The sequence below is a fragment of the Dasypus novemcinctus genome, chromosome 1 (assembly GCF_030445035.2).
Source record: "Dasypus novemcinctus isolate mDasNov1 chromosome 1, mDasNov1.1.hap2, whole genome shotgun sequence".
Taxonomy (NCBI): domain Eukaryota; kingdom Metazoa; phylum Chordata; class Mammalia; order Cingulata; family Dasypodidae; genus Dasypus; species Dasypus novemcinctus.
Window position 1 is genome coordinate 20252277 of NC_080673.1, and position 20945 is coordinate 20273221.

Genomic DNA, 20945 nt, shown 5'->3' on the forward strand with positions numbered 1-20945 from the left:
TGAATTTCTTGAAGATATTTGTTTTACTAAAGTTTTGTATAATTCACTGTCTTTTAATAGTCCGAACACTCTTAGTAACATAATATGTTCAGCTTTAATAAACTGTCTTCACATTAACTTTTTATGGCTACACAGATCTTAGTGGAGTAACATTCACTTCTTTTTTATCACAACTCACAATAAGAAGTACATTTTACATCATAACCTAGTACATTTGTATTTATCTATGTAGTTAACCAATACAAAAGCTTCTTGAAGCAACATTTACTTCTTTCTTGCTGCAATACATTCTCATATTTACCATCTTATTCTAGTCCATTATTTTCTCTCTTTTTTTGGTCCTTCAACATGAGTTGCAACCAGCTAAATTTATTTCATGACTCCCTAACAGATCTCATTTTGGCAGGGGGGACAGGGAATACTGAAGAGTAAGTGGTTAATTCTATAATTAAATTAACCAGAAACTCATTTCACTATATCAGTTATCAATTCATCATGAGGCAAAACAAGACTTACCTCTGCTTGACCTATGATTAACTCTGCCCATGTTTTCCACTGTGGACATTTATCCCTTTCTTCAAATGTTGTTTCATTGGATCCCCAACAACACTGTTCATGATTGTACCATAATGCACTAAGGCAAATGCCCTCCTTTAGGTCAGTCATCCAATCGGCAGCAATGTCTATTAATCCAGCCAATGCTCCTGTAAAAACATGTTATAAATGGTCAAAATATATGTCTATTTTTTGGGCAACTGTTGAGAACTCTCAAGTTAAGAGGCTCATGGAAAGGAGGGGACTCCCGATAAATAAAGGGTCACATAGGGTATATGAATTTAAGATTTTTAAAATTTTAGTATTAGCAAGTTTATATTACATTAAAAAAAAACCTGTAAATAGTGATTCTTTAAGGTAAACTGCTATTCATGGTTTGAAATGAAAACTAGTCATATCATTCTAAAAAGAAGGTATGTAAAAGATAATGAAATCATCTTTAAGAGGCAACTACCTGGCAGGATGCTCATAAATCAGGTTATTGAAATCAGTTTTTATTAATATGTTTCAATCCAAAACTTAATTAACAGATTACAAATGACATCAATCTGATTGAAATTTCATGCCCATTAGAAATAATTAGCAAAAAAAGCATTTATGAATTACTGCTGAGAGATTTGCAGGTTTTTAATATTGGAAAACCAAATATATCCAGATAATTTGATTCACAGAATATTAAAAAAAGAACAACACAAATTTGTTGTCAAAAGCTGGGGCCTCACCATCATCATCATATAAAAGACCAATGGGTAATATATGGTGATCACAAAACCCTTGAGCATGACAAGCAGTTATTAATATTCCTTTTTATTCTCCTCCATATTTAATTTTTCTTCATGTTCTTCTGGTCATAATTTTCCACTGTGGAGTTATTAAAGCAGGCTTTAACATTGGCTTTCAGATCATCAAGGTCTATGTTTTTAGAATGTCACACATAGGGGGTTCTGTGGCCACGCTGTATAGCATAATGGTTAGAAGTACAGGCTCTTGAAGCTAGACTGCCTGAACCTGAATGCTGAGCGTCAGTCCCCTCCCCTGTAAAATGGTGATAATACTAGCACTTACATCACAGGGTTGCCATGAGGTTTAAATACATGTAAAGCTTTTAGAACAGTGCATGGCACATAGTTAGCATTCAATAAATATTAACTATTTATTATGATATTGACATCAAAAGATACTTTATTGATTATCTGGTTCAAACACTTATTATTACAGTTATAGAAACTGAGTTCAAAAAGATCTACCTGGTTGGACAGATACTTAAAAGTGACAAAGTTAAATCTAGACCTACACCTTGAAGCCTCTTGCATTCACGTCTTAATATTTAAGGAAGGGCAGATGGCCCCTCTTTGGAAATGGTGTTTATGGGTGATGAATCTGGACTCAGATGGGATCTCCCTTCATAAGACTTTCATGCCAATGTGCTGGAGGTGCAGTTAATGTTGGGGTTTAAGATATATTTAGGGGATTTGAATCTCTGGACTGACAATGTGATAGCCAGATCCTGAGCCTCAACAGACTCCAGCACCTACAATCTGATTTATTGGACTTACCACACTCAGCTAAGATGGAGTTGAAGAAGGACAACCACCACACCATGGAGCCTAGAGTGATTACAACTGAAAATGGGAGGATTGCATCCAACATCCAGGTGGAATCTGAGCCTCCTCTTGACATAGAGGTGCAATGGACACAACCAATCCAATGTCCACATAGAAGAGGTGGCATTGGAATGGGAAAAGTGGACATAGTGGACGAAGGGTATGGGGAAAGGCAGGAAGAGATGAGAGGTGGAGGCGTCTTTGGGACATGGAGCTGCCCTGGATGGTACTTCAGAGGCAATCACCGGACATTGTAAATCCTCACAGGGCCCACTGGATGGAATGGAGGAGAGTATGGGCTATGATGTGAACCAATGTATATGAGGTGCAGAGGTGCCCAAAGATGTACTTACCAAATCCAATGGATGTGTCATGATGATGGGAACGAGTGTTGTTGGGGGGGGGAGAGGGGGAGTGGGGGGATGGGGTTGAATGGGACCTCACATATATATTTTTAATGTAATATTATTACAAAGTCAATAAAAAATAAAAAATTTAAAAAAAAAATATTTAAGGAAGATTTTTTTGAAAAAGAAAAACAAATGTTTTTAAAAATCCAACAGTATATGAAAAAATTGAGGGAATAAAGAACAATTTTTAATTCTCTTAACACACACAAAAAAAGATTTCTTTAAAAATTTTCTTTACCTGATGCCAATCCTGTCAGTGTTACTACTAGCCATCCTGACCACGCATCATATAAACTTTTTGTCATTTCCCATGCTGATTCTTTCTTTTTGCTGTTGATCTGAAATTAGAAATGTTTATGCTTCATTTTTCAAACTATGACTAGAAGTCACAATTTTAGAATCTATAATTTTTCCCTAAATATGGGACATAACTTTCTGAACTAAAGAATGGGAAAGGTGAGTATTGGTCAAATTCACTATGTCAGACAGATGTTATACTTTTAAACCAGATGACAAGTGTTTACCCAGAAATCTGCCTTTTTAACAAGAATCTCAGGCAGTTTGAGTGCAAAGGGTCCATAAATCATAAAAAGTCTAACCTAAATCATTTAAAATTGAATCAAATTAATCCAACCTTAAATATCTTTTTATTTTAATATTAATGAGCATGAGAAAATGTGGCTTTAAATGCCTGCATTCCCTGGTCCTAGAACTTAACTGGAGGTAAGAGAAGTGCAAGATACAAGCATGCCTAAAAATAAAATGTAGGGTAGTCATGTGAATAAAGGGACCCTTAAAATATGTAGGCTTGTAAATGTGCCATGTTGAAGAGCTCCAATCCTGTGTGGAAGGGTCCAGAGGCTCTCTTTCATCACTGTGCAAGACAAAAAAAAAGTGTTCTCCAGTGAGTGGAGGAGATGAAGAGATTAATAGGAAGTTAATAGACTTGCTTTTCCTCTCTCTCTCTCCTCTCAGTAAGAATGCACTTCTGAACCTGTCCCTACTAGCCAAAATCATTCTGTTCTACAGGATTTTTGCTTTAAAAAGCTATATTCTCAACCTAGGTCTTCAGAGCTCAACTGTTTGCTCCACAGTAGTGTGACAGATAGAATTCCATGACCTGGTCTATTTCAAGCATCTGGTCTATTTTAAGTCACAAGGCTCCACCGAAAAGATTCAGTGAGTTCTATGTTGGTTGAGGCAATTTTACCCCTTCTATACTGGAAGCAAACAAGCTATTAAGCAGTCTTTAGAAATAAAGACATTTCTCTCAAAAAAAAATCACTAAACCCTGTGTTGCTTTTTTCAATAAGAATATCTGTAATGTTGAATAAACTATGATAATATCAAGTCCCTTTCAGACTGACTCGTTGCGGTTCTCTTAATACTGCTTGCACAGCACCACAGACAAGCACTTAACAAACTTGTATATAGCGAGTGCACAAAGATATATGTGCAAGAATGTTCATTACACCACTTCTCCTAACAAAATTCTGTGTGACATAACAAGTACTTCTATAGTACTTCTGCCACACACTGATTTTTAAGGTTATGTCTTGAAGAAAAGCACTTGTGTGATTATTTGAGTTACAAAATAAATTAGGCGTTTTTTTCATGCAACACCAAGTTTATCTGAAAGAAAGACTGACACACAAATTACAGTTATTCAGACTTGGGAAACTGGCATACATTTTCTCAAAATTGTATCATGTGAGCCTATCACTTCAAGTAAAAATAAATGACAGTGTTTATTTCCTGTGATAAAATTTGGGCTTTCAAGATAAAATCAGAATTTTGGAAAACTTGTATCCACCACCATCAGGCTGACAGGTTTCCAATACTTAAAGACTTTGGAAGAGACTAGTGTTGATTTCAACATGTGTGGCTTCTTGAAATATTATATAATATGATAATGTACTCTATAACATACAGTGTCAACATTTGGAAGAGTTACATAATTCAGTCAATCAGTTCTTTCCAAATGATCAGTGAATGATGTTTTACAAAATCATCCATTCAAAGTTCAAGGTGGACCAATGGATTTTAATTTAATAATATTAAAAAATAATGATTACACATTTCAACTAACCTTTAAGAAACTACCACTTGTGAAGCTTTAATAGATTATCAAAGAACAGCTACAGAGATCTGAAAAAGCTATCAAAATACTCCTAGTTTTTCCAACTACATATCTGTATGAGGTTGTATTTTCTTCATATACTTCAATTAAAAACACATAGCACAAGGGATTGAATGGAGAATCAGATATTACAGAGAATGCAGCTGTCATCTATTAAACAGACTGATAAAATTTATAAAAATGGAACACAATGTTTCTTACTAAATATTTTTTATTTTGGAAAATAGTTATTTTTCATGAAATGTTATTTATATTCAAAGTAGTTTATTATTATTTTAATGACAAATATATTTTTTAATTTTCTCAATTTTAATTTCCAATATGGTAAACATCAATTGCTATAACTCTCATAAACAAAAGCTCCTTAGGCTCCTCAATGATTTTTTATACTTTAAAGGGGTACTTAGACCAAAAGATTTGAGAATCACTGACCCAGAACACTGATTTCATTTGTCGTCTATTTTCAGTTATGCACTATTTATAATATTTCCAGAAATATTAAAAAAAAACAACTGATTAATCTTAGAAACTGTACTTTTTATAATTAATATAATAAGTACTATTTTCATACATATTATAAATTAAAATAAAAGGTTATAAGCAATTTATACATGCAGTTATTTTTATTTACCAGTAAATTTCATATGTCAAAGTGGTAAGGGCCTTTTGGTATGTGTATTCTTATTTTAAAGACTCTTTCTTCTATTAAAATTTGTTTTAAGTTACGTTTTAGTAGTAAGTTACAATACGAACAAAAAAGATCCACAAGTTGGGCTTTATATTAAAGTCAAAATTTTTTTTTGATGTAATGATCATTACACCACTCATTAAACCCTAAACAAGACCTAACTTGAAAAGTATCACTTAAAATTGAATACCAGGAAAAGGGATAAGGAAAACAACAAAAAGCCTACCAAACTACTTTCCCAGTATGTTTTTTTTTCTTTTTAGAGAGTAAAGGTTACATAACAAGTTTTCTCTTTTGCCTTTGCTGCTGGGCCTCTCAAAGCCAATAGCTGCACTGACCTCCATCCTGAATTTGGTTTGGTCTTTCCTCTAACACCTGTGCTGTATTTTCCCTTTTCCTTTCTATTTTATCTTATTACTGTATTTCTTTGTTTTTAAGGTACCTGAAATCTTTTCTGGAAAGATGTGGGGTATAAATAAACTATAAAAAATAATAATAAAATAAAAAACACACACAAACCTGTATCACATACGAAATGTAGACATCTACCTAACTTTACGTTACTCTATAGCATTTTTTTTGGAGGCCTGATATCGGAGACAGAAACACATTAGTAAATAATCTAATTATGCACAGTAAAAAAAAAAAAATTTTTTTTTTTGAGGTACCAGGGCCATAGATTGAAACTAAGACTTCATATGTGGGAAGCCGGCACTCAACCACTGAGCAAATCAGCATCCAGAGTTGTTTTTTTCATCTGTTTGCTAGTTGTTTTCTTTTTTTAAGAAGGCACCCAGAACCGAACCTGGGACCTCCCATGTGGGGAGCAGGAACTCAACTGCTTGAGTCACATCTGCTTCCTGAAAATTTTTTAAATTACCATAAACACTTACCCGTCTATGCCTTTCTCTGTCTTTACATTTCTCTCTCACCCAGTCAATAGTATGGAAATCATCATATGTACCAACACCTGGAATCGGTTCATCCAAAAGATCCAATAAGTGTGTAGAACTGTTTATGCTGCCACCATTTGTCATTGTATAATGAGTTCCTACAAAGCAAAGAGGAAAGATGAATATGATTTATAAAAGATAACTATTAGCTATGAACTTCTTAGAAGTTACCAAAGGGAAATCAGGTTTTCAAGGAAAATAATGAAATCAGATTAGGATATTGAGATTAAGGTGCTAGAGCATGGTTTTCAACCTTTACTGGATCACAGAACCCTTTAAGAATATGATGGAAGCCATGGACACTCCCCAGAAAATCTCACATGCATACAAAATTTTATATATAATTTCAAGGAGTTTATTAGTGACATCTGCATCTCCTCATGACACCCATTTCATATATTCCATACTAAAGAGACAGGGTATGTGGACTAGAGGGCACAGAAGTATATACACCCTCGCTCCCCATCCTCCTGAGAAAAATAAATAAATCAAAAAGATCAAAACTAAACACAAAGCAATATAAATGTGTAAGTCATTTTTATGAGGGCAATGACTGCAAATATTATCTGATGAAAGGTGTCTACAGAAACTGACCCTTGGGAAATACCTACTTTTAGGAGGGTGGTCAATAAAGGAAACAGAAAAAGCAATACAGAAGGTAGAATGCATACCTAATAAAGCAAAGTCAAAAGACTAATTAGTTGTGGGAATCCCAATTTAAAATTATATTTTAAAGCCAAGTTCAATAGCCACACACTATAAAACCAAGTATAGTTGTATTACTATATTTAGTTTATTTCAAGGAAATCTTGGGACTGTTGTGTTTGGTACTAGTGGGAATAATCTAAGAAATTTCCTAAAATGAATTTTAATTGCAATTTGGGATAAATAGGCTATCATTTCACAATGAGAATTACAACTAGATATTCTATGCTAGATATGCTTTTGTATACCTATTTCCGAAAAAAACAAACATACGATGTGAATAATATCTGTGAAAGACAGTCTTACATACAGTTACAAAAAGAGCTTAGAGGGGGAAAAAGGTTGACTAAGAAATATTATGGTAACCGAAGAGTGAAAATTATTGGACTTGAGTTTGATTTCCACTATTAGAGGAAGTATGGATTGATACGAGCATTTTGAAGGGCAATTTGGAAATATTAAAATACAAAGTAATTCAAAATTTTACTTCTAAGAATGAATTCTACAAGTGCACAAAGACAAAGATTTCAACAAATCATAATCTGTAATATTGGAAAATCCAAACCAACAGAAATGTTTCATCCACTGGTAACTGCTTAAATAAATTTTGTACAGCTATGCAATGGAATATAATGCAACCACTAAAAAGAATGAGGTAGATCAATATATACTGATAAAAAGCTGGCTACAATATATTTTGCAGGTGAAAAAAAAGGTCATGTGCAGAGACGCATATTTAGTATTGCATTATTCTATAAAATTTATTTGGTTAAAAACTATGCTCATAATAGATAAATAGGACTTCCTCAAAATAAAACACTTTGCACCTCAAAGGACTTTGTCAAAAGGGTGAAAAGGCAGCCAACACAATGGGAAAAAATGTTTGGAAATCGCATGTCAAATAAGGGTTTAATATCCAAGATTACATATAAAGAGGTATTACAATGCAACAATAAAAAGACAAATGACCCAATTTAAAAATGGGCAAAAGACTTGAATATGGGAAACGGACTTGGCCCAGTGGTTAGGGCGTCCGTCTACCACATGGGAGGTCCGCGGTTCAAACCCCGGGCCTCCTTGACCCGTGTGCAGCTGGCCCATGCGCAGTGCTGATGCGCGCAAGGAGTGCCGTGCCACGCAGGGGTGTCCCCCGCGTAGGGGAGCCCCACGCGCAAGGAGTGCGCCCCGTAGGGAGAGCCGCCCAGCGCAAAAGAAAGTGCAGCCTGTCCAGGAATGGCGCTGCCCACACTTCCCGTGCTGCTGACGACAACAGAAGGGGACAAAGAAACAAGACGCAGCAAATAGACACAGAGAACAGACAACCGGGGGGGGGGGGGGGAATTAATAATCTTAAAAAAAAAAAAAGACTTGAATAGATATTTGTCCAAAGAAGACACAAATGGCAAAAAAAAAAAAAGTTCAACATCACTAGCAATTACGGAAATGCAAATCAAAGCTACAATGAGAAAACATTTCACACCTATCAGAAGCGCCACTATCAAAAAGTCAGAGAACTACAAGTGCTGGGCAAGATGGAGAGAAATAGGAGTACTTATTTCTGTTGGTGACAATGAAGAGTGGTACAGCCACTGTGGAGGACTGTTAGGCAGTTCCTAAAGAAGCTTAAGATAGACTAGCCGTGTGACCCAGCAATACCATTACTAGGTCTATACCCAGAAGAACTATTATTCAAAATGACCAAAAGATGGAAACAATCCAGGTGTCCATCAACCGATGAATGGATAAACTATGGGGTATACACATGATGGATTATTATGCAGCTTTAAGAAGAAATGAAGTCATAAAGCATATGGCAACATGGAAGAACCTGGAGGACACTATGTTAAATGAAGCAAGCCAGACAATAAAGGACAAATACTGTATGACTGCGCTTCTATGAACTAAGTATACTGTGTAATTTCTTGGAGTTAATAAGTTGAATATGGGTCACCAGAAAATAGAATGAATTTAGAGAATGGCAAGCTGAGGATTACCTTGTGCAGGATCGGTAAAAAAGGATGTATTAATTTTTGGAAATAAAAAAGATAAAAGCACAACATAATTTTGTAACTAGCAGTACTATTATAGAGGTATGACAGTGATTTTAAAGACAAAGTCTAAGGTTGTGAAAGGAAAGCTATAAAATATAGCATGAGGGAAGCGGACTTGGCCCAGTGGTTAGGGCGTCCGTCTACAACATGGGAGGTCCGCAGTTCAAACCCCGGGTCTCCTTGACCCGTGTGGAGCTGGCCCATGCGCAGTGCTGATGCGCACGAGGAGTGCCCTGCCACGCAGGGGTGCCCCCGTGTGGGGGAGCCCCATGCACAAGGAGTGCGCCCCAGAAGGAGAGCCGCCCAGCTCAAAAGAAAGTGCAGTCTGCCCAGGAATGGCGCCGCACACATGGAGAGCTGACACAACAAGATGACGCAACAAAAAGAAACATAGATTCCTGTGCCACTGACAACAAAAGAAGCAGACAAAAGAAGAAAATGCAGCAAATAGACACAGAAAACAGACAACTAGGGCAGGGCTGGGAGGGGAAGGGGAGAGAAATAAATAAATAAATCTTTTTTTTTTAAATGTAGCATGAGACTATATAGCATAGTAAAATCAAGTGAAATATAAATACAGGCAAAATTGCATATATAAGACCATTTTTCTCTGAAACTAAATATATGTTAATATTATAAGATGTTAATATCAGACAAAAAAATATTATGCACGTGAAAGAAACCAGACACAAAATACTACATATTGTATGATTCCATTTATACAAAATGTAAAAATAAATCAATTTATAAAGATGAAATTAGATTAGTGGTTATGAGGGCTGGGGAAAGACTATTAAGGGGTGTGGAGTTTTTCTTTCTGGAGTAATGAAAGTGTTCTAAAATTTTTTGTGATGATGAATGCACAGCACAGTGATTATACTAAAAGCCACTGATTAAACACTTCAGATAAATCATAAGGTACATGAATATGTCTCAATAAAACTGTTTAATAAATAAATATTTGTGCAAGGATAACCAGAAATAGCAGCTATGTACAACAGGAGAAGCATAGAAAGATTGAGAGGTGAAGAATTTTCTTGTGTTTGCCTGGTTTTTATTATTATTACTACTATTGAGATAATGAAAATGCTCTAATGATTTAAGTGATGGACGCACAACTATGTGATTATAACAAATATCACGGATTGTACACTATGGACAAACTGTATGCATTAATATGTATCAATAAAATTGATTTTTAAAAAATAATTATAGTAAAACTATGCTTATATGTATCCTTTTAAATATAGAGAAAACAGTAAGAATGGATTAGAGATGATATATTAATAAAAGTAAAATTTTTAGGAAAAGCAGAGAATTAACCTTTTTTTCTTTTTTATACTACTTTAGATTGATAAATATCAATCTAAATATCAAGTAAAAATCACTTTCCTAAATAAGCACACACACAAACATTATATTTTAATAGGGATGGGACTAGGTCTATGCAAACAGATAAGTCCCAATTAATTGAACCATTATATAAGAGAAAAGAGCAATAAACTGAACCAAAAGACCCATATTCTAGTCTGGGACTGCTATGAAACTTCAGACAAGTCATCTTTAAGTATTAACTATCAGCATTCTTGAAAACTCTGATATATGCTAGAGCTCATAATAAAGACATATAAAAAAAAGTATTTAAAATTTTTACAAAGCACTCAAAACTTGAAAAAACTTGTACATAAATTCAAATAGTGATTTTAGTACAAGTGAGTACAAATTATATTCCCAAATTATTTAGCAGTAATATAGACTTTAGGCCAAAAGGTCTAGAGATTATTTAGGAAATTTTAATGAAAATATAAGTATTTTATATAGAATACAAGGAGTGGCACAATACTTAAATGCTTAAAGGAACACTGCATAAATAAAACATAGGAGACCTATTTATTTTATTCTATGACTTAAAAGGAATGAAAGTAAAATTTTCCAACAACTCTTACAGTCTTTCTGATTGTTTAAACACACTCAGGTAACAGATAAAGCAAAAAACCTTAAATATTAAGCCACTTCACAAAAAATCAGGTGTCACAACCAGGATCTGAATTTTCCCCAAACACTATAAACAAACACTCTTAAAACTAGAGCAGAGTGATAAATAGTGAATATTGATTGTACTAACAAACTTAAATGCCTATTTGCTTCTACTTGATGGAACAGAATTTTCACATATCCATTTAATTCAACTGGATGTTTGCCTTGGAAAAGGGCAAAACTGCTAAAAAGAAAGTACTATACTGATTTCACTGTTTTGGGAAAAGCATACAGGAATAAATGATTTATGCTTCTTGGCCAAGGATTTAAAGGCCCAATCTCTGCGCCGGTCCATGCTCACTTACGCAAAATACACCTTCTATACTTTTTACTTAAAACTTCAAGTACAATGGCTCCTTCTTCTTTCCTCTATCCTGATTTATTCAATAATTTCCACTTCGTAAATGCTAAACAGTTTTCTTAAGAAAAAGCAATAGGAGAAATGCAATAGGGACAATGTAATATCTTACAAATCTGAGTACCTCTGACTCTATTTTCCATTTGATAATATTAAAACCAGTAACTTTGAAAATGCTTGAAAATGAGAGAGAAGACTCAAGAGCTTTTTACAGCCTCCCTGTATGCAGTGCAGCATTTCTGTGGAATTCTAGTACACAATGTATAAAACAAAACTTACAAGGGAAAACCAGGCATATCCAAAGTTAAGAAAATTCTAAAAGATAAATGACTTGTATTATTTTAAAATGCCAAGGTTATGAAAGACAACAAATTACTGAGAAACTGTTCCTGGTCAAAGAAGACTAAAGAGATATGACAACTAAATGCAACATATGCTCCTCAGCTGGATCCTGGACCCACGAAATAAAAAAGGTTTTCTTCTATACTAAAGAATATTTATTAATGGGACAATTGGCAAAATTTTTAACAGTCTAAGATTAGATAATAATACTGTATCAATATCAGTTTCCTGATTTTGAAAACTGTACTGTGGCTATATATAAAAGAACGTCCATTTTTAAGCACTTTAGTAGAGGTAAAAATGCATTCTGTTTGCATCTGACTCTTTCATAGTTCACAAACAAAATTATGTGGTGCATATATGTGCCATATTATATACTGTATGTAACAAAATATCATATATAACAGCAAGAGAGAGAATGAGAGAGAGAATTAGCAAATGTGGTTAAATGTTAACATTTGAGGAATCTGGGTGAAGGATATGAGTTCCCCATACTATTTTTTTTCAACTTCTGGAATTCTGAAATTACTTCAAAGTAAAGTGCAAAAAAGAAAGTCTACTATGAAATATTCTGAGAACTTGCTACTATTTCTCCACTACACTGCTCTTATCTGGTTAAGAGTTGAGGAAACATGAACTGCTGATCATATTACTCTCTTCTGCAAAAAATAAACAGCAAAATATCTATACCTCTTTACATGCATCAACAATACATCATCATGTCAGCACACTCTATGATGAAAATGAGAACCACTGAGTATATACTTTGAATGGACTGCACAAATCATGGGACTTTATAACACAAGGAATCCAGTGATGGATGATACATTGTGGTTAACAGGAAAAATATAAGACGTTTCCTCCTGAATGATAAATAAATAATACTAATACAGGGTGTTAATAATTGGGTGGGGAAGCAGATGTAGCTTAAGAGACTAAGCGCCTGCTTCCCACATGGGAGGTCCTGGGTTCGGTTCTTGCTGCCTCCTTAAAAAAAAAAAAACAACAAACAAACAACAAGCAAACAAATTTAAAAAACCAAGTCAGGGGAGTACAAGTGGCTCAGTGATAGTGTGCCCGCTTCCCACATACAAGGTTCCAGGTTCAATCCCTGGACCCGGTACCTCAAAAAGTAAAATAAAATAAAATGAAAAAAATAAAAAATAAAAATTGGGTGGGTTGGGGGGAAAAATACACGTAATAGTTTGACAATGCTCTTTCATAGTTTGTAAACAAATATTTCACAACAATGAAAGGTGTTGATGGTGGGGAGACATATGGAGCCTTGTATAATGATATGTATGTTTGTTTTGTAAATTCACAAATTTTACTATACATTTATTGCTTATGTTTGTTCATGTATGAATAATATGCTTTGATAAAATTTTATTTAGAAAAAAAAAATTATTACCAGATCCATAAGAGTTTTCAGGCTATTCACATGATAAAAAGCTAATAAGCAATCTAAACGTGCTATATTTGTAATTCCCCCAATACCTTGTGAACTAAGCAGCAAAAAAGCAGACTACTCTTATCCATTTTATGAGAGGTAGAAAAAGGTACAGCACCACAATAAATATTTACATTAGGCATGTGTCTTGACTTTAATGACTTTTAAGTAATTCTCTTTAGAAACTACTTTAGCATCTAATTTACAAAATTATGCAGCAATTCAAAATATCTCAAAACCAGAAATGAAAGTTTTAAACATTTACTTTAGTATGTAACATTTCACATGCTTTTTCCTTACACATTACCTTTGTTCTGCCAAACACAGAAACCTGAGTAGTATAAAAGAGAAGAAAAGGAAAGGTATCCTGTACTACTCTAAAGCGGACAGGAGGGGAAACGGACTTGGCCCAGTGGTTAGGGCGTCCGTCTACCACATGGGAGGTCCACGGTTCAAACCCCGGGAGCTGGCCCATGCGCAGTGCTGATGCGCGCAAGGAGTGCCCTGCCACGCAGGGGTGTCCCCCGCGTAGGGGAGCCCCACGTGCAAGGAGTGCGCCCCATAAGGAGAGCCGCCCAGTGCGAAAGAAAGTGCAGCCTGCCCAGGAATGGTGCTGCCCACACTTCCCTGTGCTGCTGACGACAACAGAAGCGGACAAAGAAACAAGTCGCAGCAAATAGACACAGAGAAAAGACAACGGGGGGGGGGGGGGGGGGAATTAAATAAATAAATCTTTAAAAAATAAAAATTAAAAAAAAATAAAGTGGACAGGAGGATTGCATTTCTAATTTAATCACAGGAATGCCTACATACCCCACATTAACAAAAATTTAAGGCATTATGTTTTCTAACAATGATTTAAAAATATTCCTCTCTAGATAACTAACAAAACGATGATGATGAACAGCCCCATCCCAAAAGCAAGAGTATTTCAACTGCAAGGAAACAATTCCATTCCTCTGCCCCATACTATCTATGTCCTTTCTCAGCCGGCAGCAGTCTGAACGGACATCATCCCAAGTCCCTCAAGACTGAAGAATGAAAAACATAAGGGGGCCAAGAGATAGGGGTGGGGGGCAGGGAACTGCTGGCTAAAGCAGATTATTGTATTTATTACCTTGTGTTAGCTGAGTAACTTGTAATATTGATATAAAAAATAAACTTTAAATAAAAAATTTTAAAAGGTATACACAGAAAAAATTTCCCAAACGTATCATTTGAGTACGGTTCACTGCAACCTAGATTTGTATTAAGGCTTAACTCACATGTGTTAAAAAGAAAAAAATGCAAATATGTGTTAATGAAAATTTTAAATATGGAATAGTGTAAGATATAAAGTACCTGTGACAGTTTGAGATTATTTTTGTGAACCCCCAAAAGAGAAAGATTATTTTTGTAAACTAATCTATTCCTCTGGGTGTAATACCCTTTGATTATATTTGATTCAGTTGAGGGCCCATAATTAGATTACTTTGAAGGCTTTCTTTGATTTGACCACGTCAATAGGGCATGACTCAGGTTGAGTCCCCACCTTCTTGGTAGGTCTGATATAAAACACAAGTGGGGAAGCAGAATTGGCCCAATGGATAAGGGCGTCCGCCTACCACATGGGAGGTCCACGGTTCAAACCCCGGGCCTCCTTGACCCGTGTGGAGCTGGCCCATGCGCAGTGCTGATGCGCGCAAGGAGTGCCCTGCCACGCAGGGGTGTCCCCCGCATAGGGGAGCCCCACGTACAAGGAGTGCGTCCCGTAAGGAGAGCCACCCAGCGCGAAAGAAAATGCAGCCTGCCCAGGAATGGAACCGCACACACGGAAAGCTGACACAGCAAGATGACACAACAAAAAGAGACATAGATTCCTGGTGCCACTGATAAAGATAGAAGCGGTCACAGAAGAACATACAGCGAATGGACACAGAGAGCAGACAATGGCGGGGGGGGGGTGGTGGTTGGGAGGGGCAGGGACGAGAAATAAAAAATAATTTTTTTTTAATCTGAAAAAAAAACACATGTGCACTCAAGATAAAACACATGGGAAGAGAGAGTTCTGTCATGTTTGATCCTGGGGCCTCAGGGAGAGAAGAGCCATTTGCCTGGTAGTTTGCAGCTGACCTTGTGGAGAACACAGAACAGCTGAGACTGATATAGAAGGCCAGCAGAGAAAGAAGTCCTAGGTCAGTAGAGAGAGGAGTGGAAGCTCAGAGGGGAAGTAGAGACCAGGCAAATAATAGTGACCATCCTGTTTTAACACATGCCAACTGACTTTGGTGAGAAAGCAACCTTGAGTTGGACTCGTTAGGGTCTTGAAACTGTAAACTGTTATCCCAAATAAATACCCATTATAAAAGCCAACAGATTTGCATTGGCACCCCTTTGAGAGTATCCACCTTCACATCCCAACTTCACCTTATGTGTGAATGAAGCATCTATCTCTTAGGTATTGCCATTATACAAACCAAAGTTCTCTTATACATAACATGCATGTCTCCTACTTTCCTAAAACAATCTTTAAAGAGTTGGTTAATTAGGAAATGAAAATATGGCTTTCCTAAAACTGATATCTGGAAGAGAACTACAGATGACAAAGAGGCCCTTTAAAAAACACAATGGGATGAAATAAAGGTAGTGAGACAGCTACTTCCTTGCTTGTGTGCCTTTTTTAATCCTCCGTACAAAAGCACTTCTTACAATTGGATTTTCTCTCCGTTTTTCAAAGCATATGCAGCTCTCACTTCTTCCTCTGTGCAGTCAGTAGTGGAGATATAGCAAAATACCTTTTTTGGAAAGATTAATCAATTTTCCCTACCCTCAACTATCCCAACGCCGCCACGTTCTTCATCCTATCCACACACCTTCCCACTATCTATTCCAGAGACATCCATCGCCACAGGAAAAGAAACACATACACAACAGAATGTACATAGTAACTCCTGAGTTCCAAATTTAAGCTTTGAAACCCACTGAAAAAAACAAAATCTTAAAAGCCAATACTTCGGAGTTGTGAGAGTTATATTTCTGACTTTAAGTAAAAAGGCCTAGAGTTTCTGCAGTAGCCATGGATAAAGAACAAATTCCACCCAAATATATAAGGTTTGCTGGAGATGAAAGGAGAAGGAATGAAGTAAACAAGAGAGTAATACAGCTAAACTGGAGAGTGGCTTCAGGCTTAAATATTTTCTATAAATGAAACAAAGATGAGATCATACTAGCCACAGTTACTTACAAGCTGACTTTTTCATTACTTAGTGTATTTTTTTTTTTAGGAGGTACCGGGGATTGAACCCATGACCCTGTACATGGAAAGCAGGCACTCAACCACTGAGCTACAGCTGCTCCCTTAGTATACTTTCTAAACTCATTTCATGTTATTAAATGCACATGCACATCATTTTCAATGGCTTCAAATTATTTAATTGTTGGGACTATAAACAAATTTTTTGTGTACCTGCCTGCTCATGCTCTTTTCTAATTAACTTTTTATTATTTATTTATTTTTAATTTATTCAGCCCTCCCCCCAGTTGTCTGCTCTTTGTGTCCACTTGCTGTGTGTTCTTTTGTGACTGCTTCTATTCTTATCAGCGGCACCAGAAATCTGTGTTTCTTTTTGTTGCATCATCTTTTTGTGTCAACTCTCAGTCGCAAGAATGAAGCGCCATTCTTGGGCAGGCTGTACTTTCTTTCATGCTGGGCAGCTCTCCTTACGTGGCGCACTCCTTGCGCGTGTGGGGCTCCGCTACCCAGGGGACAATCCTGCATGGCATGGCGCTCCTTGAGCGCATCAGCACTGTGCATGCGCCAGCTCCACACAGGTCAAGGAGGCCCAGGGTTTGAACCACGGACCTCCCATGTGGTAGGCGGACACCCTATCCATTGGGCCAAGTCCGTTTCCCTAACTTTTTAAATGTTAAGTATTCTCTTGTTCTTCATAAAATGTTTCCTAACCATACCTCCAGATATTCAATATTAAAAACCAAACTTACAAAACCATATTTTCCAGACTGAAAGTCATTTTTCCCAGAATAAGATTTTTTGCGTGTCACAGACCCTCATGTTTTTGCCCAACTTGTAACCCTTTCCCCTTCTTTTTTGTAACAGAACTCAATTATTTTTAGGAAACTTCTGTCCTCACAGAACACAATCTTGGTGGGGGTGTCAATCCCCTCTCTAGCTAAGGAGTAGGTACATAATCCACATAAAGCAATCAAAGTTCATCTCTTAGAAATATAAGTCTTGAGCAGAGCAACACAAAGACAATGGAGCTCATTAATTTTAACAACTGAACCTTCAAAGTCTATAGAGTAGTTCCTGCTACCCAGATCCCCAGACAATGGACCATAAGGAATTATGATCTAAAGTAGTAGTTCCCAAATTTAAGACCAAAAAAAAAAAAAAAAATCAAAGACATTCTGAAAGGCTGTTACTACCTAATCCACTACCGAACTGCTCAAAAACAGCAACAAAAAAGACTGAAGAAAATAACACTTTTCTTTCAGAGTGGCTTAGTACAGAAATGTCATGACTTTAACGTGCTTTCAGGTCAGAAAGACTGATAAATTTCAGCACTACTATTAGCTGGGTGATCCAGCACAAGTTATACTATTAAACTTTCTGAGATACCTTGGTTTTCCCACCTACTTCTACAGTATGGTATGTGGACTGGAGATAAATAATTTAAGCTATCTAATACTCTGGCAAATAGTAGGAAATACAATATATACAAGCTACTATTTCTGCTCAAATAGTTTGGTGCTTAAAACTACATGCCCTATATTCATTACATTTTTCCTAATCAATCTTAACCAAAAGACTGACAATCTGACAAAAAGAGAAAGAATTTTACTAATTGAGTAATATGCTCCGCTACAACTGTATATTGAGCAAAAATCCTGCAGATTTTAATAATAACTTAATTCATTATGCCTGGTATGGACACTGAAACAAAATCCTAAAATGCATTGTCAATGATCAAGCTTGCCACAATGTAAATTTCATAGTTCTTCTATCATTAGCAATGAGATACCTCAGCAAGTGAGAAAAATGATCAAATCAATGAGCTGGAATTGGCTTGTAGCTTTCTTTCAAAAGAACCTTTATTAATAAAAAGAACTTTTTGCCTTGGTTTTTTTATTTTATTCCCAATACAGAATTTTATAAAATTTAAGAACATCTATGGAAATACAAATCCATTAATTATTTATTAATATCTGTTATCTAAACAAAAATACTTTTAAAGTTATCTTTAAGAAAATTAAATTTAAAATTACTCATTAATCCTTCAAATAATCTTTTCCCAATAGAAAGAATAGGCTTTTCAACAAATAATGTTGGGAAGAATGAAGTTAGACCTCTACCTCACACCCTGCACAAAAATTTACTCAAAATTGATCTCAGACATAAGTTTTAAGAGGTAAAATAGAAAACTGTTACAAGTAAAAGGATACATGACAAAAAAAAAAGATAAAATGGACATCAAAATTAAATAATCTTTCCCTTGCAGAGGTCAGAAACTATTGTTGAGCTTTATCTAACAATAACAATAAAAACAACTAACACTTATTAAGCACTTCCTATATGACATTGTTCTTAGCACTTTAAATATATTAGCTCATTTAATCTTCACAACAAGTCTATAAAATAGATATTACTATCTCCATTTTATAAATTTTTTAAAAAAGGCACAGAAAGTTAAGAAATATGCCTAAGGTCACACGCTGTTTTAGTTTCTGGGCTACTAAAACAAATACCATGAAATGGTGGGCTTCAACAATGGGAACTGACTGCTCAATTTTAAGGCTAGGAGAAGTAAAAAATTGAGGCATCAGCAAGGCCATGCTTTCTCCTGGAAGACTACGGCATTTTGGGGCTGGTTGTGGGAGAGCCTTGACCCTTGGCTTCTGTCACATGGCAATGCATATGGCAGTGTCCTCTCCTTTCTCATACAGGTTTCATTGTTTCCTCCCTTCTGGCTGCTTTCCATTGCTTCTCTCTCCACCTGACTTTCACTCTGCTTATAAAGTACTCCAGTAACGCAGATTAGAGCCTAACCTGTTTTAGCTGGGCCAACATTTTAACTGAAGTAACATCTTGAAGAGACCTTATCTACAATGGGTCCACACCCACAGACATGGATGGGTTAAGAACATGTTTTTCTGGAATATGTAACTCCAAGCCACCACTGACATTTATTAAGTAATGGAATAAAGATTCAAAATTGGGCAGTTTAATGCCAAAGAAATTTCTTACCACTGTGCAACACTGCCTAAAAACAATATGTGGACACCCTTCTCCCAGAATACAAGTATAAATGCAATCAGCTTTCAGACAAATATAATACAACTCTGCCCTCTACCAAATACCATGGCTCTTTGCCTTTAGGTTTCAGAGCACTCATCAGTCCATACATTACTCATGAAATGTTACAGTTTTTAAAATGTTGCAAAGATAGTCATGGGCACTGCTTTGCCAGCACTGACCTCCCTGTGCCTTAACAAATATCTATGACAAAGACTGTCTTGGTATAGCTGTTTGATATTATTGATGAATTCCAAAAAGAAATATTGAATTATGTTTGTAAATTGGTCCTTTACTCTGGGCATATTAGAGTGTATTGGATTCAGAGGTTTTACTTTTACTTGACTTTGATGGGACCACATCAGTAGGACATGAGTCCTCTTAATGGGCAGGGATTCACATAGAAGCTGCACCACAGAGAAGAGAGGTTGGAGTCTTGAGCTGGAGCCCTGTAAGCACACAGAAGAGCAGAACAGCTGAGCCTGGAAGAGAATCAAGTCAGAGAGAGAGAGAGAGAGAGAGAGAGAGAGAGAGAGAGATGGTCACTGATAGTCTACAGCTGGCCTCATGAAGCCTAGAGATCCTCACAGTCTACAGCTGACCTTGTAGAGAAAACAGAGGAGCTGAGCCTGGAGAGAAATAAACCCTGGAAGAAAGGGACCCAGGAAGCCCGAATCCTGGCAGATGTCAGCAGCCATCTTGCACCAACCCATGGCAAAAGACTTTGGTGAGGGGAAGTAACTTATGCTTTATGGGCTGGTAGCTGTATGCTTCTATACCAAATAAATACCCTTTATAAAAACCAAAAATTTCTGGTATTTTGCATCAGCACTCCTTTGGCTGACTAATATACTTGCTCTGCCAGGCTGCTATGACAAATACTATACAATAGGTTGGCTTAACAACAGAAATGTATTGGCTCACAGTTTGGAAGGCTAGAAGTCCAAAATCAAGGTACTGGCAAGGTTAGCTTTCTCCCCAAAGTCTGTAACATTCTGGGGCTGGCTTGTCACATCCTTGGGATTTCCGTGCTTTGCATTTTTGCCTCCTGTTACATGGCAATCTCTTTCTCTCCTTGTGCCTGCTCTTCAGGTCTCTACTGACTTCTGACTTATGGCTCCTCCTTCTGCTCTTCTCTGACTTCTGCCTTCTCAATTTCTTCTGCTTATAAAGGACTTCAGTAATGAGTTAAGGCTCACCCTGATTTAGTTAGGCCATACCTTAACTAAAACCACCTTCAGAATGTCCTAGTTACAATTGGTTCATACCCACAGGAATGCAGATTAAGATTAAGAACATGCCATTCGCTGGGCTACATAATTCAATTTACCACAATGATATATCCTGATTCTCATACTCA

General features: G+C 36.3%; 1 protein-coding gene across 6 annotated transcripts in view; it reads right to left on the reverse strand.

The window, feature by feature from the left end:
* Positions 1 to 20945, reverse strand: part of CLCN3 (chloride voltage-gated channel 3) — a 116560-nt gene that overhangs the window by 27890 nt on the left and 67725 nt on the right. For all 6 annotated transcript variants that reach the window (XM_071214171.1, XM_058309206.1, XM_058309122.1 and 3 more), the window contains 3 exons: positions 6291 to 6448; positions 2808 to 2907; positions 517 to 704 (listed from right to left, as the gene is read on the reverse strand). In XM_071214171.1, coding sequence (XP_071070272.1) covers positions 517 to 704; positions 2808 to 2907; positions 6291 to 6434 — 432 coding nt within the window. In that variant the 5' untranslated portion in view covers positions 6435 to 6448. The remainder of the gene's footprint in view (positions 1 to 516; positions 705 to 2807; positions 2908 to 6290; positions 6449 to 20945) is intronic.